The 21,105-nt window shown below is 37.0% G+C and overlaps 1 protein-coding gene across 11 annotated transcripts in view; it reads right to left on the minus strand.

The window, feature by feature from the left end:
- Positions 1-21,105, minus strand: part of LOC134227993 (TLD domain-containing protein 2) — a 671,450-nt gene that overhangs the window by 55,523 nt on the left and 594,822 nt on the right. Inside the window, exon 1 of one of the 11 annotated variants that reach the window (XM_062709746.1) lies at positions 8,050-8,542. The exons of 9 other annotated variants lie outside the window; for them this stretch is intronic. In XM_062709746.1, the coding sequence (XP_062565730.1) occupies positions 8,050-8,088 (39 nt within the window). In that variant the 5' untranslated portion in view covers positions 8,089-8,542. Of the gene's footprint in view, positions 1-7,694; positions 7,931-8,049; positions 8,543-21,105 lie in introns of those variants that run through there. One more of the 11 variants, XM_062709748.1, reaches the window with a different exon arrangement.

The raw sequence follows: 21,105 nt of genomic DNA on the forward strand, positions 1-21,105 counted from the left end.
CGTTGATTCGCCGTCTGATGTCAACCGAACGAATGGCCGTCGTAGTCAAGTGTCAGCCGGTCGTCGGTTCGCTGCTGCAGTGTCACATCGCGTTGTTGGTGAGAAATCAGATTGAGCTGCGCCCGGTTGTTCAGTATACGAAGCTTAGATCGAAGTCCCGCCTAGAGGGGGGCCGTCTAAGCTTGGAAAAAGATTTACGACTGACACGGTGGCGAACCTTGCCTTAGAATGCGGTGCAGTGAGCAGCGATGACCGGTATGAAATCTTTGGGTTAAACATCGTATGCCACATTCTTGGTCGGTGAGTTGTTATCAGCAGATGAACAACAGCGAAGCGATTAACCCGATGGTGACTGTATAATTGGTTACAAATGGCACATCAACCTGACGGAGGGGCTTAGATTGTTCCAAGAATTATCTGGATGCAAATCTTGTTTGTGGGGCGTGTCGTAAACTTGGGAGCTATGGATAACTTGGAGATGAAAATTAGAATGTTTAGTATTATTATATAATCTATACTACATGACGGTTTCATAATAATTACAAGAGGTAGCCATGTGTGGGAACCTTTCATGAGGCAAACATAAAGTAAGACCTGATAATTTTACTTAAACGATTTTCAGACTCTAGTTGCCGTAGCATTGTCTGACAGTACTAATTTTCAATAATTCGGATCTGAGTCAATTTTTCCCAGTAATGTGCAGTCACATTTAAGAAATGTCTCGTATGTTGTGTAACAAAAACAATTAACACACATTGGAAATATGCAAACTGAACCGAATGTTAAACTTGCATCTTAGTATTCTAAATACAATACTCCACCTCTGGACTGGAAATCTACCGCATATGGGGCCAAACCAAATTTTCCGAGCGGCAGATTTTCAGCACAATCATATCGGCAAACATCTTTTTGAAAAAGCGTTTCAATATTTGCGATTTAATGGCATGGCGGCGTCTTTCAAAATGATGATAATCGTAATTTTCTCAACATACTAACAGTTGTGAAATACGCCATGCGCGCATAAAAAAAACCTCGCACCTATCTATGTCAAATGCTTTGCCAATATCTGCACAAATATGTAAACGATGCAAATTATTTCAAATTGACACATTGACAAAGCGTCATCAGAATTAACCAATTAGAGTTGTGGTACCATCCAATTTGAACTCATTGTTAAGAAGCCATAATTTGGTGACCAACAGTTTTCTTCTATTCACTGGATTAGCAGCTTATGTCATTTATTTTTGTCAAGTGGTACCGGGATGTTCCAATTGCCCTAAAAAGTTCTAAAGTAAAGTATTTGACAGATAAATTTATTTTAAATTTCAATTTATGAAAATTGTCGATGATAAAGGGCCAACACATATTTCTCACTACTGGGCCGGCCTAAAAACCTTTCTGGTGTGAAATTTTATCGTATAGTCAAACCCGCCAACGCGCGTCTTAAAAACTAGTGCCGAACCCTACATTAACGGCATATTGACATTTGGCTTTTGTTGACGACCGATAAGAAAATGAGCAATGTCCGTGTTCTCGTTTTTGCAGCTCGATTTATCGATGAGAAAATTCCCCCTCTGCAATTGAATTGAACAAGAAGTTGGAATCCTGCTCATTAGATTTGTCTCTTTTAGCGTCTTCAAACGAAAAATCAATAATGGAACAAGTGGACCTGACACCTCAATATTTACATTTTACAACAGCAATTCTGGAACCAGTTTTCCACCGAAAGTTGGAACTAAGTAATCCAATGTTTGCATTATTCATATAGCCTGTTTCACACATAATGAAACGCGCCACTAGTACTTTATTAGCATCTCCAAATTCTGCGCTAGCGCTTTTTCAATGTCCGTGAAAGTAAATCTCCAAGACATGGCAATGTGAGTGAGAATCGATTTAGGCATTTTTATGCCTTGTGTCCAATGAGCATGCCTTGTGTCGCCAAACTTCCCTTCGGAAATTCGAAAGAATTTTCCTTCGGAAATTCGGAAGAATTTTCCTTCGGAAATTCGAAAGAATTTTCCTTCGGAAATTCGAAAGAATTTCCCTTCGGTAATTCGAAAGAATTTCCCTTCGGAAATTCGAAAAAAATTCGCTTCGGAAGTTCGAAAGAATTTCTCTTCGAAAGTTCGAAAGAATTTCTCTTCGAAAGTTCGAAAGAATTTCCCTTCGGAAGTTTGAAAAAATTTCCCTTCGGAAATTCGAAGAAATTTCCCTTCGAAATTTTCCCTTCGGAAATTAGATACAATTTCCCTTCGGAAATTCGAAAGCATTTCCCTTTGGAAATTCGAAAGCATTTCCCTTTGGAAATTCAAAAGCATTGCCCTTTGGAAATTCTAAAGCATTTACCTTTGGAAATTCGAAAGCATTTCCCTTTGGAAATTCGAAAGAATTATCTTTTGGAAATTCGAAAGAATTTCCTTTTGGAAATTCGAAAGAATTTCCATTTTGGAAATTCGAAAATATTTCCCTTTGGGAATTCGAAAGAATTTCCCTTTGGAAATTCGAAAAAATTTCTCTTTGGAAATTCGAAAGAATTTCCCTTTGGAAATTCGAAAGAATTTCCCCTTGGAAATTCGAAAGAATTTCCCTTTGGAAATTCGAAAGAATTTCCTTGAAATTGAAAGAATTTCCTTTGGAAATCGAAAGAATTTCCTTTGAAATTCGAAGAATTTCCTTTGAAATTCGGAAGAATTTCCTTTGGAAAGTCGGAAGAATTTCCTTTGGAAATCGGAAGAATTTCCTTTGAAATTCGGAAGAATTTCCTTTGGAAATCGGAAGAATTTCCTTTGGAATTCGGAAGAATTTCCTTTGAAATTCGAAAGAATTTCCTTTGAAATTGAAAGAATTTCCTTTGGAAATTCGAATGAATTTCCTTTGGAAATTCGAAAGAATTTCCTTTGGAAATTCGAAAGAATTTCCTTTGGAAATTCGAAAGAATTTCCTTTGGAAATTCGAAAGAATTTCCTTTGGAAATTCGAAAGAATTTCCTTTGGAAATTCGAAAGAATTTCCTTTGGAAATTCGAAAGAATTTCCTTTGGAAATTCGAAAGAATTTCCCTTTGGAAATTCGAAAGAATTTCCCTTTGGAAATTCGAAAGAATTTTCCTATGGAAATTCGAAAGAATTTCTCTTTGGAAATTCGAAAGAATTTCCCTTTGGAAGTTCGAAAGAATTTCCCTTTGGAAGTTCGAAAGAATTTCCCTTCGGAAGTTCAAAGAATTTCCCTTCGGAAGTTCGACAGAATTTCCCTTCGGAAGTTTGAAAGAATTTCCATTCGGAAATTCGAAGAAATTTCCCTTCGGAAATTCGGAGAAATTTCCCTTCGGAAATTCGAAGAAATTTCCCTTCGAAAATTCGAAGAAATTTCCTTTCGGAAATTCGAAAGAATTTCCTTTCGGAAATTCGAAAGAATTTCCTTTCGGAAATTCGAAAGAATTTTCTTTCGGAAATTCGAAAGAACTTCCTTTCGGAAATTCGAAAGAACTTCCTTTCGGAAATTCGAAAGAATTTCCCTTCGGAAATTCGAAAGAATTTCCCTTCGGAAATTCGAAAGAATTTCCTTCAAATTCGAAGAATTTCCTTCGAAATCGAAAGAATTTCCCTTCGGAAGTCGAAAGAATTTCCTTCGAAATTCGAAAGAATTTCCTTCGGAAATTGAAAGAATTTCCTTCGAAATTCGAAAGAATTTCCTTCGAAATTGGAAAGAATTTCCTTCGAAATTCGAAAGAATTTCTTCGAAATTGAAAGAATTTCCTTCGAAATTGAAAGAATTTCCTTCGAATTCGAAAGAATTTCCTTCGAAATTGAAAGAATTTCCCTTCGAAATTCGAAAGAATTTCCTTCGGAAATTGAAAGAATTTCCTTCGAAATTCGAAAGAATTTCCTTCGAAATTGAAAGAATTTCCTTCGAAATTCGAAGAATTTCCTTCGAAATTCGAAAGAATTTCGGAAAGAATTTCCTTCGAAATTGAAAGAATTTCCTTCGAAATTCGAAAGAATTTCCTTCGAAATTCGAAGAATTTCCTTCGGAAATTGAAAGAATTTCCTTCGAAATTCGAAGAATTTCCTTCGAAATTGAAAGAATTTCCTTCGAAATTGAAAGAATTTCCTTCGAAATTCGAAAGAATTTCCTTCGAAATTGAAAGAATTTCCTTCGAAATTGAAAGAATTTCCTTCGAAATCGAAAGAATTTCCTTCGAAATCGAAAGAATTTCCTTCGAAATCGAAAGAATTTCCTTCGAAATTGAAAGAATTTCCTTCGAAATTGAAAGAATTTCCTTCGAAATTCGAAAGAATTTCCTTCGAAATTGAAAGAATTTCCTTCGAAATTGAAAGAATTTCCTTCGGAAATTCGAAAGAATTTCCTTCGAAATTCGAAAGAATTTCCTTCGAAATTGAAGAATTTCCTTCGAAATTGAAAGAATTTCCTTCGAAATCGAAAGAATTTCCTTCGAATTCGAAAGAATTTCCTTCGGAAATTCGAAAGAATTTCCTTCGAAATTGGAATTTCGAAATTGAAAGAATTTCCTTCGAAATTGAAAGAATTTCCTTCGAAATTGGAAAGAATTTCTGAAATTGAAAGAATTTCCTTCGAATTGAAAGAATTTCCTTCGAAATTGGAAAGAATTTCCTTCGAAATTGAAAGAATTTCCTTCGAAATTCGAAAGAATTTCCTTCGGAAATTCGAAGAATTTCCTTCGAAATTCGAAAGAATTTCCTTCGAAATTGAAAGAATTTCCTTCGAAATTCGAAAGAATTTCCTTCGAATTCGAAAGAATTTCCTTCGAAATTCGAAAGAATTTCCCTTCGAAATTGAAAGAATTTCCTTCGAAATTCGAAAGAATTTCCTTCGAAATTGAAAGAATTTCCTTCGAATTCGAAGAATTTCCTTCGGAATTGGAAAGAATTTCCTTCGAAATTCGAAAGAATTTCCTTCGGAAATTCGAAGAATTTCCTTTCGAATTCGAAAGAATTTCCTTTCGAAATCGAAAGAATTTCCTCGAAGAAAGAATTTCCTTCGAAATTGAAAGAATTTCCTTCGAAATTGAAAGAATTTCCTTCGAAATTCGAAAGAATTTCCTTCGAAATTGAAAGAATTTCCTTCGAAATTCGAAAGAATTTCCTTCGAAATTGAAAGAATTTCCTTCGAAATTGAAAGAATTTCCTTCGAAATTGAAAGAATTTCCTTCGGAAATTGAAAGAATTTCCTTCGAAATTGAAAGAATTTCCTTCGAAATTGAAGAATTTCGAAATTGAAAGAATTTCCTTCGAAATTCGAAAGAATTTCCTTCGAAATTGAAAGAATTTCCCTTCGGAAATTCGAAAGAATTTCCCTTCGGAAATTCGAAAGAATTTCCCTTCGGAAATTCGAAAGAATTTCCCTTTGGAAATTCGAAAGAATTTCCCTTTGGAAATTCGAAAGAATTTCCCTTTGGAAATTCGAAAGAATTTTCCTTCGGAAATTCAGAAGAATTTCCCTTTGAAAATTCGAAAGAATCTACCTTTGGAAATTCGAATGAATTTCCCTTTGCAAATTCAGAAGAATTTCCCTTTGGAAATTCTAAAGTATTACCCTTTGGAAATTCGAAAGGGCTTCTTTCCGAAGGAAAATTCTTTTGAATTTCCGAATGGAAATTCTTTCGAATTTCCGAAGGGAAATTCTTTCGAATTTCCGAAGTGAATTTTTTTCGAAATTCCGAAGAGAAATTCGTTCGAATTTCCAAAGGAGATTCTATCGAATTTCCGGAGGGAAATTCTTTCAAACTTCCGAAAGAAAATTCTTTCGATTCCTTCCGATTGTATAATCCATGCCAATAAATTGAGGCTATTCTAGACACGCCAATTATCTTAACTACATTGACGATTGTTCCAATAGTACTTTCCACGGTTGAATTTCGGCATTGCACTCTGCGATTTATTACTAAAGTAATTAATAATGCGTTGAATTTCACAGAAATTCGTTAATTTGATAAATGTGAATGAAAACGTATGATTAACAAAGCTTTCTAACCATCAGTAATTCATATTCAATAAAATTTTTATAGTGCACAGCGGACTGTGAAATGTTTCCAGATAAAGTTTTACTTTTTTCGAACTATGGTTCAATCACATTTATTTATTGGTCGATATATCAAGAAGTAGGGCTCCTTAGCCGTGCGGTAAAACGCGCGGCTACAAAGCATAAATGCAAAAATGGTAACCTGGCTTAGAAACCTCGCAGTTAATAACTGTGGAAGTGCTTAATGAATACTAAGCTGCGAGGCGGCTCTGTCCCAGTGTGAGAGTTTGCTGGCAGTTCCTGGGAAACAACGTACCATGCATCAAATGTCCTCTTTTTGATAATATGGACGACCGTAAAGGTGTGTGGAGACGCGTGGTACACCACGTTTTTCCATGCAAAGTTGTTAGATGTTTTATTAATATGCAGAAAACTACAGTTTTTCATTCACTTCTGTTTGTCCGATCTTTTTCGCAAAGTTAATACAATTATTTTATACAATTTAAGGCCTATCTGACCTTATTACTTTTATTTCCATCGCGATAAGTATCAAGGAAAACCTCAAAAGATCTGGTCGTTCTAAGAATTTTATTTCAATCAAAATGTTTCCAGATTTTCAGACTTTTGGAAGTTGTTTTAAGCTCAACAAGTTAACCCTTAAAGGCGCAAGGCGATTTTTTTAGAAATCGTTGGAAATATTTTTAACGTGAATAACCATTGAAATCATTAACATTAAACGTATTTTCGGTTTGTTGTTTTAAAACAACATTGCGCATTTAAGGGTTAATTTACGAGTTAATTTACCCCTCATCTGGTATTAGTGGGTATTATTTTCTTTATATATTATAACCAAATAGAAGGGAAATAAAATGTCATAGCTTGGGCAGTTTCCGATTAAGTTGATTGATGGTGCCAAACGAATACTTATATTTATAACATTTGTGGAATTCTCTGAATAATACATTAAATGTTTAAAAACTTTAAAAGGGTTGCATGATTTTCTCCTAAATGATACGTAATACGAGAGACATAATCAGCAGAGTGGCAATGGACCAGAATATAGGTCGAGGTAGACGATGAATTTATCTAATATTCATTCTTGATAACGGTTGACAACAACGAAATCACATCTTTATCGTTCCACTACGACCTTCAGTTAAATCTAATTCAACCAAAACAGATTCGCTCACGCACTAAGTACACTACCATATTTAAGACCCTCATGATAGGGAAGGATGTGGCAAGAAAAATATTTGAGAAGGATCTCCGGTTGTGTGTAGCACAACGGTTTGTGGAGGCGAGTCCGCTGAGCTCTAGAACGAAGCAAGGCACGACTGTAGACCGATTTTACTGTACTTCAACTGTGAAAACGCATGACAAAATAGATTAATCTGATTGCATCAAGTCGGTATATGAACAATAAATTAATTTAGGAATTTACCCTTACACCATTATAAGTAATTCAAATGCTAAACAGAATGAATCATTCTAAAAAAAACCCTAAATTGTTCAACCCATATGTTATCAATTTGCCAGCCCATTTAAATCCAGATGGCCCACATTGACAGTGAGATCTCCCGTACGCATTATTACCCACAACGTGACTCATCCCGCCCAAACGGTGCAATGTTACGAACCATGGAACGTGCAATTTCCTCCAATTACCATACATCGAGAAGCGTGAAGCAAACCATACCATATTTCCAATCTCCCGTCACGCCAGAAATTTTGATTCAACGAATTTCTCGAATTTCACAACCGCAGCGCAGAGCCTTGAATCAACACCTCCCCGTGCTCCAGCCTGCTCTCATCTGCGCAGTTTTTATCGCGATTTCTCGACCGATTTCTGTTTGCTTTGTGATTCTTGCTTGGGTCTTTGTTTGTGTCGTTGGTAAACTCAAATCAAAATTGAGCTATTTTCAACCTGCATTCTACGACTTACGACCAGCTTCCTGTTGCGCACCTGTACGCTACTGAATTTACAATGTCTTTAAATGCGCAACCAACTTCTACTTCACTAAACGAAAAAAAAAATACGAATTTTACTGCACCTTGCTGTCGAAAGTGGGTGAACTGATTAGCTCGCACATCGTCGCAGCGATCGGGTCACTTTTCCGACGACTGAAATTTTCTTCGCAAGAAGCCTTGAACTTCAATAACCGGGAAGTAATGCAGGCACGGTCGTTCGTTGCACTTCTTGCTGCGTTCAATATCCTGTTCTTCGGCTGATTTCTCAATTCTGAAGCCAACCAGCGCGCTTCAAGCACTCCGATTCAACCGGTTACTCGTCGAGTACTACACGCAGGGCACTGGTGATGCTCCCCACACAGGTGGAAAACAAACGAAAACAATCCGGCTCACGCGCCGTTGGTTTTATTGTTCTCGTGTGATCTGGTTTCGTTAGGCGAACAACACACTTGCGCGCGCGATTCATTCGAAATTGCTACTTTTGTTCCGTTTTTTCTTGTGTTCTGCGTATTGTGAAACCTAAAAAGGCACACCACTAATATCGAGCGTTACCGTGCCGTTTAAAGTCTCGCGTTGAACTAACGGCGAGGTGGCGAGCGCGAGATGGTTTTACTGGAAGATGCAAAAACCCAGCCGTTCACAGGTGCGGAGATTGCTGGAGGCTGCAGCAGCAAAGCAACCCACCTCTGGATATAGATAAAGAGAGGCTGCCGTGAGCAGCGCAGCGATCCGAGAACGAGCGACGGCTCGATGATGATGGCGGGTTGACGATCGAGGGGTTGCCCGATAGTGCGGCGAATGTAAACAAAGCCAAGGCAAGGTGAGACATTTTTGTTTTGTTTTTGATTCATTAAATCAATTAATCGTCTAAACCCGATGAATAAAAATTTTATTTAATAAATTAAGATGTAAGTTGCTCATTGAACCACAAAAGTTGTGAATAAAAATTTCAGCCGATGGCAACTTTTCAGTTATGTAAAAAGTTTCGTAAGTATCAACAACAGTGGTAGATAATGTTCGACATTAATTGTCAAGACTAATTAAGCATTCATCGCTCATTCATAGATAAACCCCTCCGATAACGAATCTCATTTCTGACCTTGGATGGACATACGCTGACGACATAAGCATTATGATGCACTGATGCAATCTAACTCATCCGTTCAACAAATGCGTCCCAGGACCAGGATGCGATTCGAAGATCTGACTCATGGAAGAGCAGCCTCATCATTTCACGGTCGCACATGCATTTATTTGGAATGCAAAGTGAAGTAGCATTTGCGACCGTGAAAGTCGTGTGAGGCTCGAAGCAGCATTTGTGACTTTTAAAAGGGATGTCTACAAAACGCACATGGTTGCAGACAGTGGTTGATGCGGGGAATCTATGGAAATGCGATTATAATAGTTGATGAATTCAGTCATCTTCAAAGGGTCGTGACTGTGGCAATTCTACATTCCACATGACAAAATAACTAATTCTATTGACATTACAAAAAAAATCTAAAAAATCGAACCTTCATTGAAATAACGCCTGTGTATTTGGTATTCCATACCTTTATGTGGATTAAACGTATTTGGATTTTCGAATTTCCCCACAAATTTCTTGAGTCTCCGACTGTGTCTTAAAAATGATGGAATAACCTAAATTCTCCACATAAATTTCATTGAAATTTCTAATTGAATTTTATTTGAAATCCAAGCATATTCTTCTTGTAATCGGAAACATAAAAATAAAATTTTGAGATCCTCTCCAGAATTTACTAGAAATTTAATGATTATTTTTGCAAACCCAGAATTGCCTAAGATTGCCAAGAGAATTTTAAAATTCTCCAACGAATCTTTTTGGGAAATCACAGACTCCCATTTGGAATTCCTTGCCATTGAATGCGTATACTACAAATGAGCCCATTACGTTTTATGTAAAGCAGTCAGATTTCAGATCCACGACGAGCTCTATTGTAATTCCACGCCAAGATATTTCTACAAAACTATAGGTAGCTGAATTTATATTGCGTCAGAGAGCGTCTGAGCTACAACTTATTACCCGCAGATTCTAGTTTTGATATTTTGAATTATTTCCGAGTTTTTCAAATTCTAAACTTTAAATTATGTTTCACAGCTTGGCCAAAATCAAACTTCTTCATCTCATAGCTACCTATACTGCCGTGAATCGCATATCTGTCCCATCTTTGCTGGGTTTCCTATGCATATGAGTCATCTACATAGAAAAGAAAAACTGTTTCTTATTTTTGTAAATTTTTCAACAATGAGCTCGCATGTTAGCTGAAAGAAGCGATGAAATTGTTGCAATATTTTGTTGATGATGATAATTATGAGATGATGAGATGAGATGACTTTTTTTCACTCTGTCATTTATTTGGGAGGCTCAATTGTCGTGATGCGTTACGGAGCCGAAATCAAGTTTATTATGTAAGATGCACATGGAAACAGTTCCAATGAGGGATTAGTACAAACATCTACAAAGATTCAAAAACATGCTTTTTTATCGAAATATCGAGTCAAGTTCGAGACACTGAAGACGACCACACAATTGTGGTCGAAATACGTATCTGCAAAGATATCGAAAATTAACTGGTGGAATTAAATGGAGAGTACTTAATTCGTCTTAGACGGTTGATGCTTTTTAACTTAATTTTTTTGAAGGGTATACTTTATCGAAATCTTTACTCGAGCGGGATACACTCTGTTTCAAAGTTACAGGCCGAAAAATGAAGCACTGTCGCAGTGTTCCCTGCGAAACGCGATTATCTCGAAACTATGTTTTCAAAGTTGGCGGACTTCATAACTCAAAAACGGCTCGTCTGAATTAATCACGGTTTGAATTTTTGAATTCTACACAATTTTATCGGTCATCGTTCGTAGCTATTTCTCTTTATTCTAAAAAGTTGCTTTTCGGTGAAAGCTTTTATGTAAATTTTTACATCTGAAAAACTGACCTTTTTGTTCAAAACGTCGTCAATTTTTCATTATAAAACATAACCGAAGACTTCTACAAACAATGACAAAAAATTATGGGAGAATGAGAAAAATGTCGATAGTTCAAACTCCAACGGTCCTCTATGATGTCCGCCAATTAACAGGTTGCCGTTGGTGGTACCACGCTGCACCTGATGTAGCAGCCAAAGGAGTTGTCCAATCTCAATGCAGGCCAAACATTTTTTTCGTAACGGAAAAAACTGCAGAATAAACATGTGTTGTTCATTTTGTCATACAATGTAACGGGCGGCAATGTAACAGGTGGCCACTAACAAACGGCAATTTCAATATTTCAATATTTAGAAAATGTTTCGAAAACGGTTAAAGGATGGTCTAGTGAGCTTCATTGTATACAAAGGTGATTGGAAGGCCAAAGACACGAAGCAACTTATCAGTAGGATAACAAGCATTATCCGGAAATGGCAGCCATCCAGCGGTCATATGATACCTACAAGATTAAACTACGCCACACTGCGAACCATGGACCATATGCTATTATTCGGTAATCTATGTTTAAAGACTAAGGCTAATTCTTTATATAACGAATATCAGATTGAACGGTATTTCTTTGTAGTTTTCTTCCCAATGCATTCGTTCCATTCCCTAATGGTGTCCATTTGGGGAGCAGCTACGAAAATGACTTTAAAATCGCTGCAATGAACACAAAACCATTATTTAATAATTATCTTCAAACGATAATCTAATTTTCAACTCTGAGGTTATACACGAAAGCGGGTGAAGATATTCTACCCATTCCAGCCTTACGTGAGAAAGACTGCCTGATTCAAATGCAAGATATGCTTTCAAACCCACGGACTTTGCATAACTATAAGTATATCAAGCCGATATCCACTAAGAAGCCAAGCAGTTTAAACAACTAATCGTCCAAAAACAGCAGCAGTGCTTCTGTCATTTTAAAATTTTTACGTGCATCGCTTCAAAAAAAAAATCACTCTCTTATTAAAATTAGGATCTATGTTAAGGGTCATACTCTAATTACGTAAGCTCTTATGGAGGGAGTGGGGTTTGACATTTTCTTACGTTCCATATTAATAAAAAAAATATTTGTATGGGAAAAATCTTACATGGGGGGAGGGAGGGTTGAAAAACACAGAAAAATTGCTTACGTAATTAGTGTACTAGGTACTAGGTAGAAGCTGGACCGGCACCTTGTTCCAGTGGAGTGTTTACTCTTCCAGTATAAAATAGTTTCTCTAAAGCCGCCTTCAACAGTTCGACGGAACATCTGGTCACCGGTAGTATCCGTTATTCTCCCAGAATAACAACAGCCTCCAGAAGTTCAATAGTTTTCCATCGCCAACCCTGAAAAGCCACCTTTCAACAGCTCAAACGACAATCAAGTCTCTGGTAGCAAAAATAATAAAGTACAAAATAGTCCACTCACTGACAGAACAGACCATTAGGTCGAAAGTAATTTGGCCGAACAGGTCATTTTTCCGAAAAGGTCATTTGGCCGAATAAGTCATTTGGCCGAATAGGTCATTTGGTCCTCCTTAGCCGTGCGGTAAGACGCGCGGCTACAAAGCAAGACCATGCTGAGGGTGGCTGGGTTCGATTCCCGGTGCCAGTCTAGCCAATTTTCGGATTGGAAATTGTCTCGACTTCCTTGGGCATAAAAGTATCATCGTGCTAGCCTCATGATATACGAATGCAAAAATGGTAACCTGGCTTAGAAACCTCGCAGTTAATAACTGTGGAAGTGCTTAATGAACACTAAGCTGTGAGGCGGCTCTGTCCCAGTGTGGGGATGTAATGCCAATAAGAAGAAGAAGAAGCATCTACATATTATCCGCCAATGTATTCTGATAGGAAGTCTATAATGTCGAAGTAAATTTTGGGTGCGGTTTCCATAATCCGACATAATCATACTGCATGCGGCCGGAATATTCATATGTTTCCTTTCGTTTATTAATCAAACAAATAAATAAAAGTTTAGAATGATTTTGACCACGTTTGGTTCATTTCGATAATTAGATTCAATCCAAGATTATTGTCGCCGGCCCTGTTCGGCCAATTATAGAATATTTGCTAATCAAGTTGAAAGCCGGAATGGGGGACTTCCGAATTTGGAGTTTTCTCATAATCCGTACGTTAAATCTCACTTCGCTAGTGGTTCGCTATTCTAATAAGGCGCTAATTAGACTAGCGCACTACTAGCGCAGCACTGAGGAATATTTCAGCTCAAATCCTGGCCAAAAGTCAAAAACAAAATTTTTAGATGTTTCCATATTATTTTTCGTTTTTGAACTCTCAAATAGTAATACTAATTTGCCTAGAGATTTTTGAAACAATATTGTTTGCTTGTAAGCAAGTTTGACTGTCAAAACTTCACCATAATTTCAATGCCAGTTTAATCGAAATTGTGCATGAAAAAATATGTTCGCGTTTTCTGGTGTTTTTCTTGGTTTTTAGTGATTTTGAAGATGAAAATCAGTATAGGTATCAATGACGAGGGTATGTAAAACCGTTTTCAAGCATGATTCGATCTGAAACCGTTTTTAGGTGATCCATAATCATGATATTATTTGCTAGCTTTTTTCTACCTTTTTTACAATAATATGTTTTACAAAATAAAACTTTTGATTAGGTTCCAAACCCGTCAAAGAAACAAAATTGGCAGCGTTGGAAAGATTGGAGTTTCCTTAATAAGCTCCGCATAAAACACTTCACGCAACCTCACGCAATCGTGACTTATTTACTAAAGTGAAGCTTGCTAAAAAAAAGTGAAGTTTGCTTGACACAAAAATAAATAATCTTGGTTTTCAGCGACAATGTTCACATAAATTATGTTACACTTGCAAAAAAGAGTGAGGACCAAAATTTAGTAAGTAAATATAATCAAAGAATAAAGATTAACGTAAGAAAAATCACACTCAATGACGGATCCAGAGGTGGGCACCACTCGTCGCAAGCACGCTGTAGTTCTCAAAGACAGCCTTCTTGCACCAAGTGGTGCTCTATCAAATAACAATAACTGACGCCGCCAGTGGTCATACTTCACTGTTATGAAGTTGCAAAGAGCATAAAAAAAAAAAAAATACACTTTACTGTTTATATTACATGCATTTACAGAAGAAAAATTGATTGACATAGTTTTGGGCACGCTTTTACACTGCGTACTTCTATGTGCGCAGTTAGGTTTAACGTACTAGGGATTGCGAGAAAAGTTGGTTGGAGGAGTTGGTCCTCTTCCTTTCCTTCAAACCTGACAAGCAAGATAAACCATTTTATCCCTAACTGGACCAACTGTGCCGGAGAAGAAATTGTTGTTTACATGGCACTGCCGCATTTCAAAGTAATTTTTTTGATTCTATACATAAAGTTCGAAACTGCGTCTAGAATGAAAATGTTTTTGCGAGCTTCCGGAAGTTTCATCAGTAATAAATCGTAATCACCGACCTATATACCTGTTTTGAATATGGTATGCGCCCTTCGAGGTACGTTGAATAGAATCTGTCTATGAAAGATATTCTTTATTATCCAAGAAATTCCAGAAGTTGATGACCTCAGATCCAACGAGCCATAGGCCTGTTTTGAATATGGTATGTGTATGTATGTATGGAAGATGTTCTTGGTTATCCAAGAAACTCCAGAAGAGGACTTATTGGTTACGCGTAAAAATCGAAATACTTTACTTCAGAGATTTTTTGGATTAACGAGATCATTTGCTATGACCACATTCTATTCCTTGCATCATAGAGAGCATCTACCACCGAAGGGCCTTACTCCAAGGATTCCTAGAATAAACAAGACTATATGCTGTAACCACATTCTATTTTTTGTTCTACAAAGAGCATGTACCATATTTAAATCAGGCAAATTGATCTTTGGTTACGCATGTAAATCAAAAGGCATTTCTTCAGGGATTTCTTGGATGACCAAGATGTGATGCTGTGAACACATTCTATTCCTTGATCTTTGGTTACGCGTGTAGATCGAAAAGCCTACTCCATGAGTTTCTTGGTTCAAGATCTTATGCTGGGGGCACATCCTATTCTTTGTACTTCTGACAGCCTGTACCTTGGGGTTCCATTCCCGGAAACGATTTCCCGGGAAATCAATGTTCCCGGGATTCCCGATTCCCGGGATGCACATTTTAGTTTCCCGTATTTCCCGGGAAATTATTTTTTTAAAGTATTTACCAATTTTTGGAGACGACTGTGATCTATGGTACAAGTATTTGAAAATCCTTTTCTTATTTCTCAAATTTGTTGAGGGAGTATCAATTATATTTTTGACTAACATCTTCTCACTGTTCCCAAAATGAAATTTCTATTTAATAGTATATTTCGCTTTCAAAGTACAGGCATACCTCGATTATATGGACTTTTTCGATGCAAAAAAGTCCATATAATCGAATTTTCCATATAATCGAAGCAAAGAAAAAAAATTCTCAAAATGTTTTTTAAACTATGAAAATAGTTTTAATGCATTATAAGAAAATATCCGCACGTTTGGGCCCATTTCATGATGATTCAGAAAATTTTGATTTTTATGAGATCGTAACCGTTTTTCAGTCGCTAGTTTGCACACCGTTCTAAGATTACGTTAGTAATGAAGACTTTTTTAACCAGTTCATTGATTTGGTAGGCTCAGTCGTGTGTGACAATTTGCGGAGCCACAATTCTCAAGTATGTTCATCCGGGCGTTACGCGTTGTAAACGGTTTTGCGTGGCGTCACGCTCGATTTTGGTTTGTCATGGAGCATCCTTCGAATGGCCTCGTAGTACACGGTACAGAGACACAGAAGTAATGAAGACTTCATCAAGCTTGTGAACACAAAATTACACTTATTTAAAAATTCTAAATACAGTGCCTACCTCTTTTAGCAAACGAAGTAATGATGTTATGGCCGAAATACTATATATGCAAAAAAAACGGCTATAAACAATCACTCTTGTCTGACACTTTTAAACCGATCCGCTTGCAACAAGTTGCGGTTGATGGGGATTCTTACAATTAATTTAAATGCATGTAAATAAAGATTCGCCTGTCAGTGACATTTTTTACCAGTGTCAATTGCATCCACACCTGCAAAGTGGATATCAAGATTTATATTTTGGACTATGTACCTGTGTGCTTTTATTATTGGCAGTCAATTTTTAACTGAACAACGGAATGAAGAACTGGACACCGTAACCAGAAGTCACGGTTAAAATGATTGGAAATTTTAACTGAGCATATTTTTGATTATATTGTCGCAATTGAATCCTTCCTATGTAAATTCATCATTAAATTGAAATAATTCTTACTGCCTGCACCATTTGTAATCTTCTTTAAACAGCATTAAGAACTGGGATATTCGATAACTTTTTTTGCAGATTTTCGCGGCATTGACAGTGGGGGGAAAATAGTAATCTCTCACCAGGCCTTTTTTTCTTTTCCGCAAAATAATTTCCCGGCGAAAATATGCATGTGAGTGAGCATCTTCTGCTCGTGGGTATAAGTGAGCATTACGATCGCTGGTAGCAGTCATTTGAAAAAAAAACTCTTTCAGTTTCTTGGACATACTGCTAAAAGATTTGCTGGATGGTAATGCGTCATCCGTTTTTCTACACTCAATTCCACGCACCAAAAGCAGAAAAAGGTTGGAAGTAAAGGTCTAACAGCTAAATACGGCAATCTCATCTCATCACTTGCTTCCCATACTGTTAGACTGACGAGCCGGTTCACGTTTTCTTGTATCAGAGATCACCCACATATTTGTAAGGACGTGGCCGTGGATTTTGTTGATGAATGAAATACACAATTACAATGAAAGTTGCAATGTAAAAATGGTTAATCAATCTAAGCAGCGGACCATATGATTTAGTATGCGCTTTCATATATAGCTTCAAAAACATGCCATACTGGCCCTAATTTGCCCCAGTGCACCTTAATAAATATAGAATCAATGTAAAATATGACGTGGAATATTTAACAGCTTTTCAAACTCCCAAAACACGAAATAAAATTGAGCTGGAAAAAAAGTCCATATAATCGAGGTAAAAAGTCCATATAATCGAAGTCCATATAATCGAAGGTCCATATAATCGAGGGTCCATATAATCGAGGTATACCTGTAGAATACTCCCCATATTATAAAAAAAAAGTTTTTATCTGTAGATGCTACAGTACTGTACGGTTCAACCCTAATGCGTGTTGAAGGGAGGCAAAGCAAAGCATAAGTTTCCATCGGTCGTTTATTTATTTAGTAGGCCCAATCACCGGGCATTACGAAGTCGAAATAAAAATCTAATATTTGATGAAATTTTTCAATAGCAAGAACAAAGTTATTTAACTGTGCAGACAGTCGCAGATATTTAAGCAAGGGCAGTGACGGCTTTGGTAGGTTTATTGTCAGAGGTTTATTTTTAAGACTGTTTGATTCAAACCCCGATACGTGTTCCAAACAGACTCATGTTCCGAACATTCATTTTTGTTTTGATATATGTCTTCTTTTTCTAAATTACAATGAATTATTGAGAATTTACTGTATGGATATGTCAAAGTACAAAAGTTAACATATTTTAGGTCTTTACTATAAGGTCTTTACTATAACTCGCCAAACTTATGCAATTTTATGCGTTTCTAGTGCTGCTCGGAATTTCAAACAAAGTTTGACAGAAAGAATCATTTAATATTGATAGTTATGATTTTTAAGGTACGACCATAAAACGCTTGTCTGAAAGTATTTGATCGCTTATGAAAAAAAACATTTAACACACTTCAAATTCAAAGGCTCAAGTGTTCGTATAAAGGTTCGTATTATAAATCAAATTTGACCAGAATATTGTTTGCATTAAAAAAATATACGGACGAGTACCAGAATGGTTGATGTTAGAAACCTTCCGGCAATAACAGAACAAATCTTGTCAAAGCCGTCTTCTCCTTCATATCAAGGAAGAATCAAGGAATCATCTGGACACAGCACATATTACTCTCTAACGAGAGCAGGTGCTAAAACTTCGCCATCTGATGCTCATGGCATAGCGAACATTTTGCAGACAAAGGTAACACTTAAATTTTAAATTTTCAGACTTTTCAACAACTCTTTAATCATTTTTGCACAATGTAGCAAGTATCAATCCCTTGGAGTCGAGAGCATATTTTTATCCTAAGTTATTAAGCATAATTATTTTATTTCTATTCCCGGAAATCCCGGGAATTTCACATTTTATTTCTCGTTTCCCGGGAAGTTGATTCCCAGGAAAAATGGAACCCCTACCTGTACCATATTTATCGAACAAATTGATTTTTGGTATTTCTGGATATTTTTGGATTTCCGAACATTTTCTTGTCAGCATTGATATTTGCAGCATATCATAAATATGACACAAATATTAAAACGGCCAGGCCCACCATGCAGGCTTGGAATTGGTAGATAGTTCATAACTCGACGGCAATCAGATTATTCAGTAATGAATAGCATGATCAACGAAGAGTTTTGCAGTTTAGCAACGCGTTCTCAGACAGTAAACAAGGCGACGAAGAAAAAAGATATAAAAATTTATGGAGTTAGGAAAAAAAAGTTCATTTTATCGGGTTTCGGGATTTTCTTCGCGAAAAAAATATCAGTGTAGTGAAAGATTTTCTCCTGATTCAGTGCGTAGTGGAAAACAAACATGCTTCCATTTTGATGACAATGCTACGTGCGTTAGCTAGGAGTGGAAGCTGTTGAATTTTCTTTCGCCGTACGGATAAGGTAGGTAAAGTTGCAAATATACTGAATCGCAAAGATTATATGAAGTGTTTTGAATAAAAATAACACCGGAATGTTATTGCAATGAGTTCAGATCATAGTGAACACTTTTTTCTATCTCGCCAGGTGATAAGCTCGATTATTTAAATGATCATTTGTGTGTATTCAGTTAATTAGAATTTGATATGACGGGAATTAGCGCTATGGACGAACTAGCGCATGACCCTACGTAACGAATAAGATAACATAAATCCTTGAGTGAATGTAACTAATATGTTTGTTTTAAGGTTATAAATATAAAACTAGATTAGTAACACTTCCTTCAAAGAGAAAATTCTCTCACTGGAAGTGTCAATAATTTGTATGCAGTACTGATTGTTTTTCGTGAACGTAATAAATGTAAAAGCAAAAATTGAAGCATTTTTATTTTCAAGAGACCATATGGCTCCCGGTCACTTGTCACATTACAAGCGCTCATAATGGGTATGTTTGCTTTGCTTGCTTTGTAACAAAATTTCTCAATCTTATAGATTATAGCAAACAATGATGGCTAGGCGCTATAAGGATATTGTTCCTGTTTTTCGAATTGGAAGTGTAATAATAACATTATTTAAACATGAACAGCTTGTATATAATACTTTGACGCTCTTTCATGAAATAAAAATCTATGGAAATATGGTAATAGTTACTTTCATTGTTTATGTTTTCCAAGAGAGTGAAAGGGAGTTTTGCATTTAAGTTAATTCGTAATTTTCGGTGGCGCGAAATTTATGTAACCAAAGAGAGTGATTCAGTTTGATTATATTCTTTCATATTTTGCTTCTAATATCTGTATGCTGTCAGAGTAGCAGTCCTTTTATCGATATCGACGTAACATTCCACTGTTCAAGTTAGGACGGTGACTTGCAGTCCAGTGGAGGGTTGACGATGGTTACACCCATAGTGACCATTCGCCAATCCGGTACAGGATAAGCAGCAAGGAAAGCAGAGACATCCGGGGAGCTTCTCCCACAACCCGAGCGTGGATGGTCGCCCATTTTGACAGTTCAGTTAATTTATGGGTCTGGGAGAAAACACGGAAAGTCTAATCGGTGATGAACTGGTTGCGGTTCTGTTACAAGCATGTGACGCTACCGTGCCAAGAACGGCGCGACCGCAGAATTCCAGGCCACCGGTATACTGGTGGAACGAGCAACTTGCAGCCCTTAGAGCACCTGCCTCATGGCTAGAAAAATATTGCAAATGGCTCGCTAGTTGGAAATGAGGGAGGAACCATCGAGCTATTCACAAAGGCGAGGCTGACCCTAAACATTCGGACATGGTCAGGAGTCATGCAGAGGTGCCTGGACGAGCGGACATTCCCGGATATATGGAAAATACATCGTCCTGCTACCAAAACATGACAAGCCACCAGGAGACCCCGCAGCGTACAGACCATTCTATCTAATAGATACTGTAGGCCAGCTGCTGGAGCAGTTAATCCTGAACAGGCTGTCGCCGAACGTGGATGACACGGGAGGATTGTCGAGCGAGCAATTCGTTTTTCGGAGATGAAGTAAATCGGTGTTTAGCACTGCCGAGGTGCGTTACTGCACAGAAGGGTGCCAATGAAAATCGACTTTTCGAATTTCAATAACGGGCAGTGCTCAAAAGTTTCATCTCAATTTCAGCTCAATCGGACTTGACTGTCTAATCAAAACAGTCAAAGTTTGATTGTTTTGAAGCACAAAAAAATTCCCAAGGAAGTGGGTACGGGAATTCAGAATCCAATTTTTTACGCCAAATGTCTTAAAAATGCATGAAACGTCAAGATCTCATGTTATCTTGAAGATAACAAGATGCTTCAAAACAGTCAAACTTTGACCGCTTTGATTAGACCATTCAACATGTTTTCATTATGCATTCCTTAGTTATTATAATAATAGCAGCTTTACATCAAATTGCTGTCGATTATCTAAAGTGTGTTATTTATGAATATTAAAAGACATCTGCAAACAAAATATGCTGTTGTTGTTAAGAATGCTCAGAAAAATAATCTAATTGAATACTCTTTTTGATATCAAATTAAGAATCCAATGATATCAAATTTAGTAAACATGTTGATTTCATTGACAGCAAAATGTATTATCAGTGTTTACACTGTTTTCACAGTGTAAAAACATGCTCTCATTTCCGCTGTGTTAACCGTTAATCCATACAAAACGAGATCAATTGGAGTAAGATTTGACAAGATATCATGACACAAAATTTTGATTTCAATTTGATGTCAAGCTTTGCTCGGGATGTGTACTCGAGGTCATGATCCCCATCAATTTGATGGTCATGGAAGACGAGGTGTGCTACGCCCGGGGAATTGTTAATACCCGAAGGAACATCAAGGCAGCAACGGTAGCCAAATGGCAGGGGCACAGCTCTTCTAAAGGCTGATGTCCACATAGAG

The sequence above is a fragment of the Armigeres subalbatus genome, chromosome 3 (genome assembly GCF_024139115.2).
Source record: "Armigeres subalbatus isolate Guangzhou_Male chromosome 3, GZ_Asu_2, whole genome shotgun sequence".
In the NCBI taxonomy this organism is placed as follows: domain Eukaryota; kingdom Metazoa; phylum Arthropoda; class Insecta; order Diptera; family Culicidae; genus Armigeres; species Armigeres subalbatus.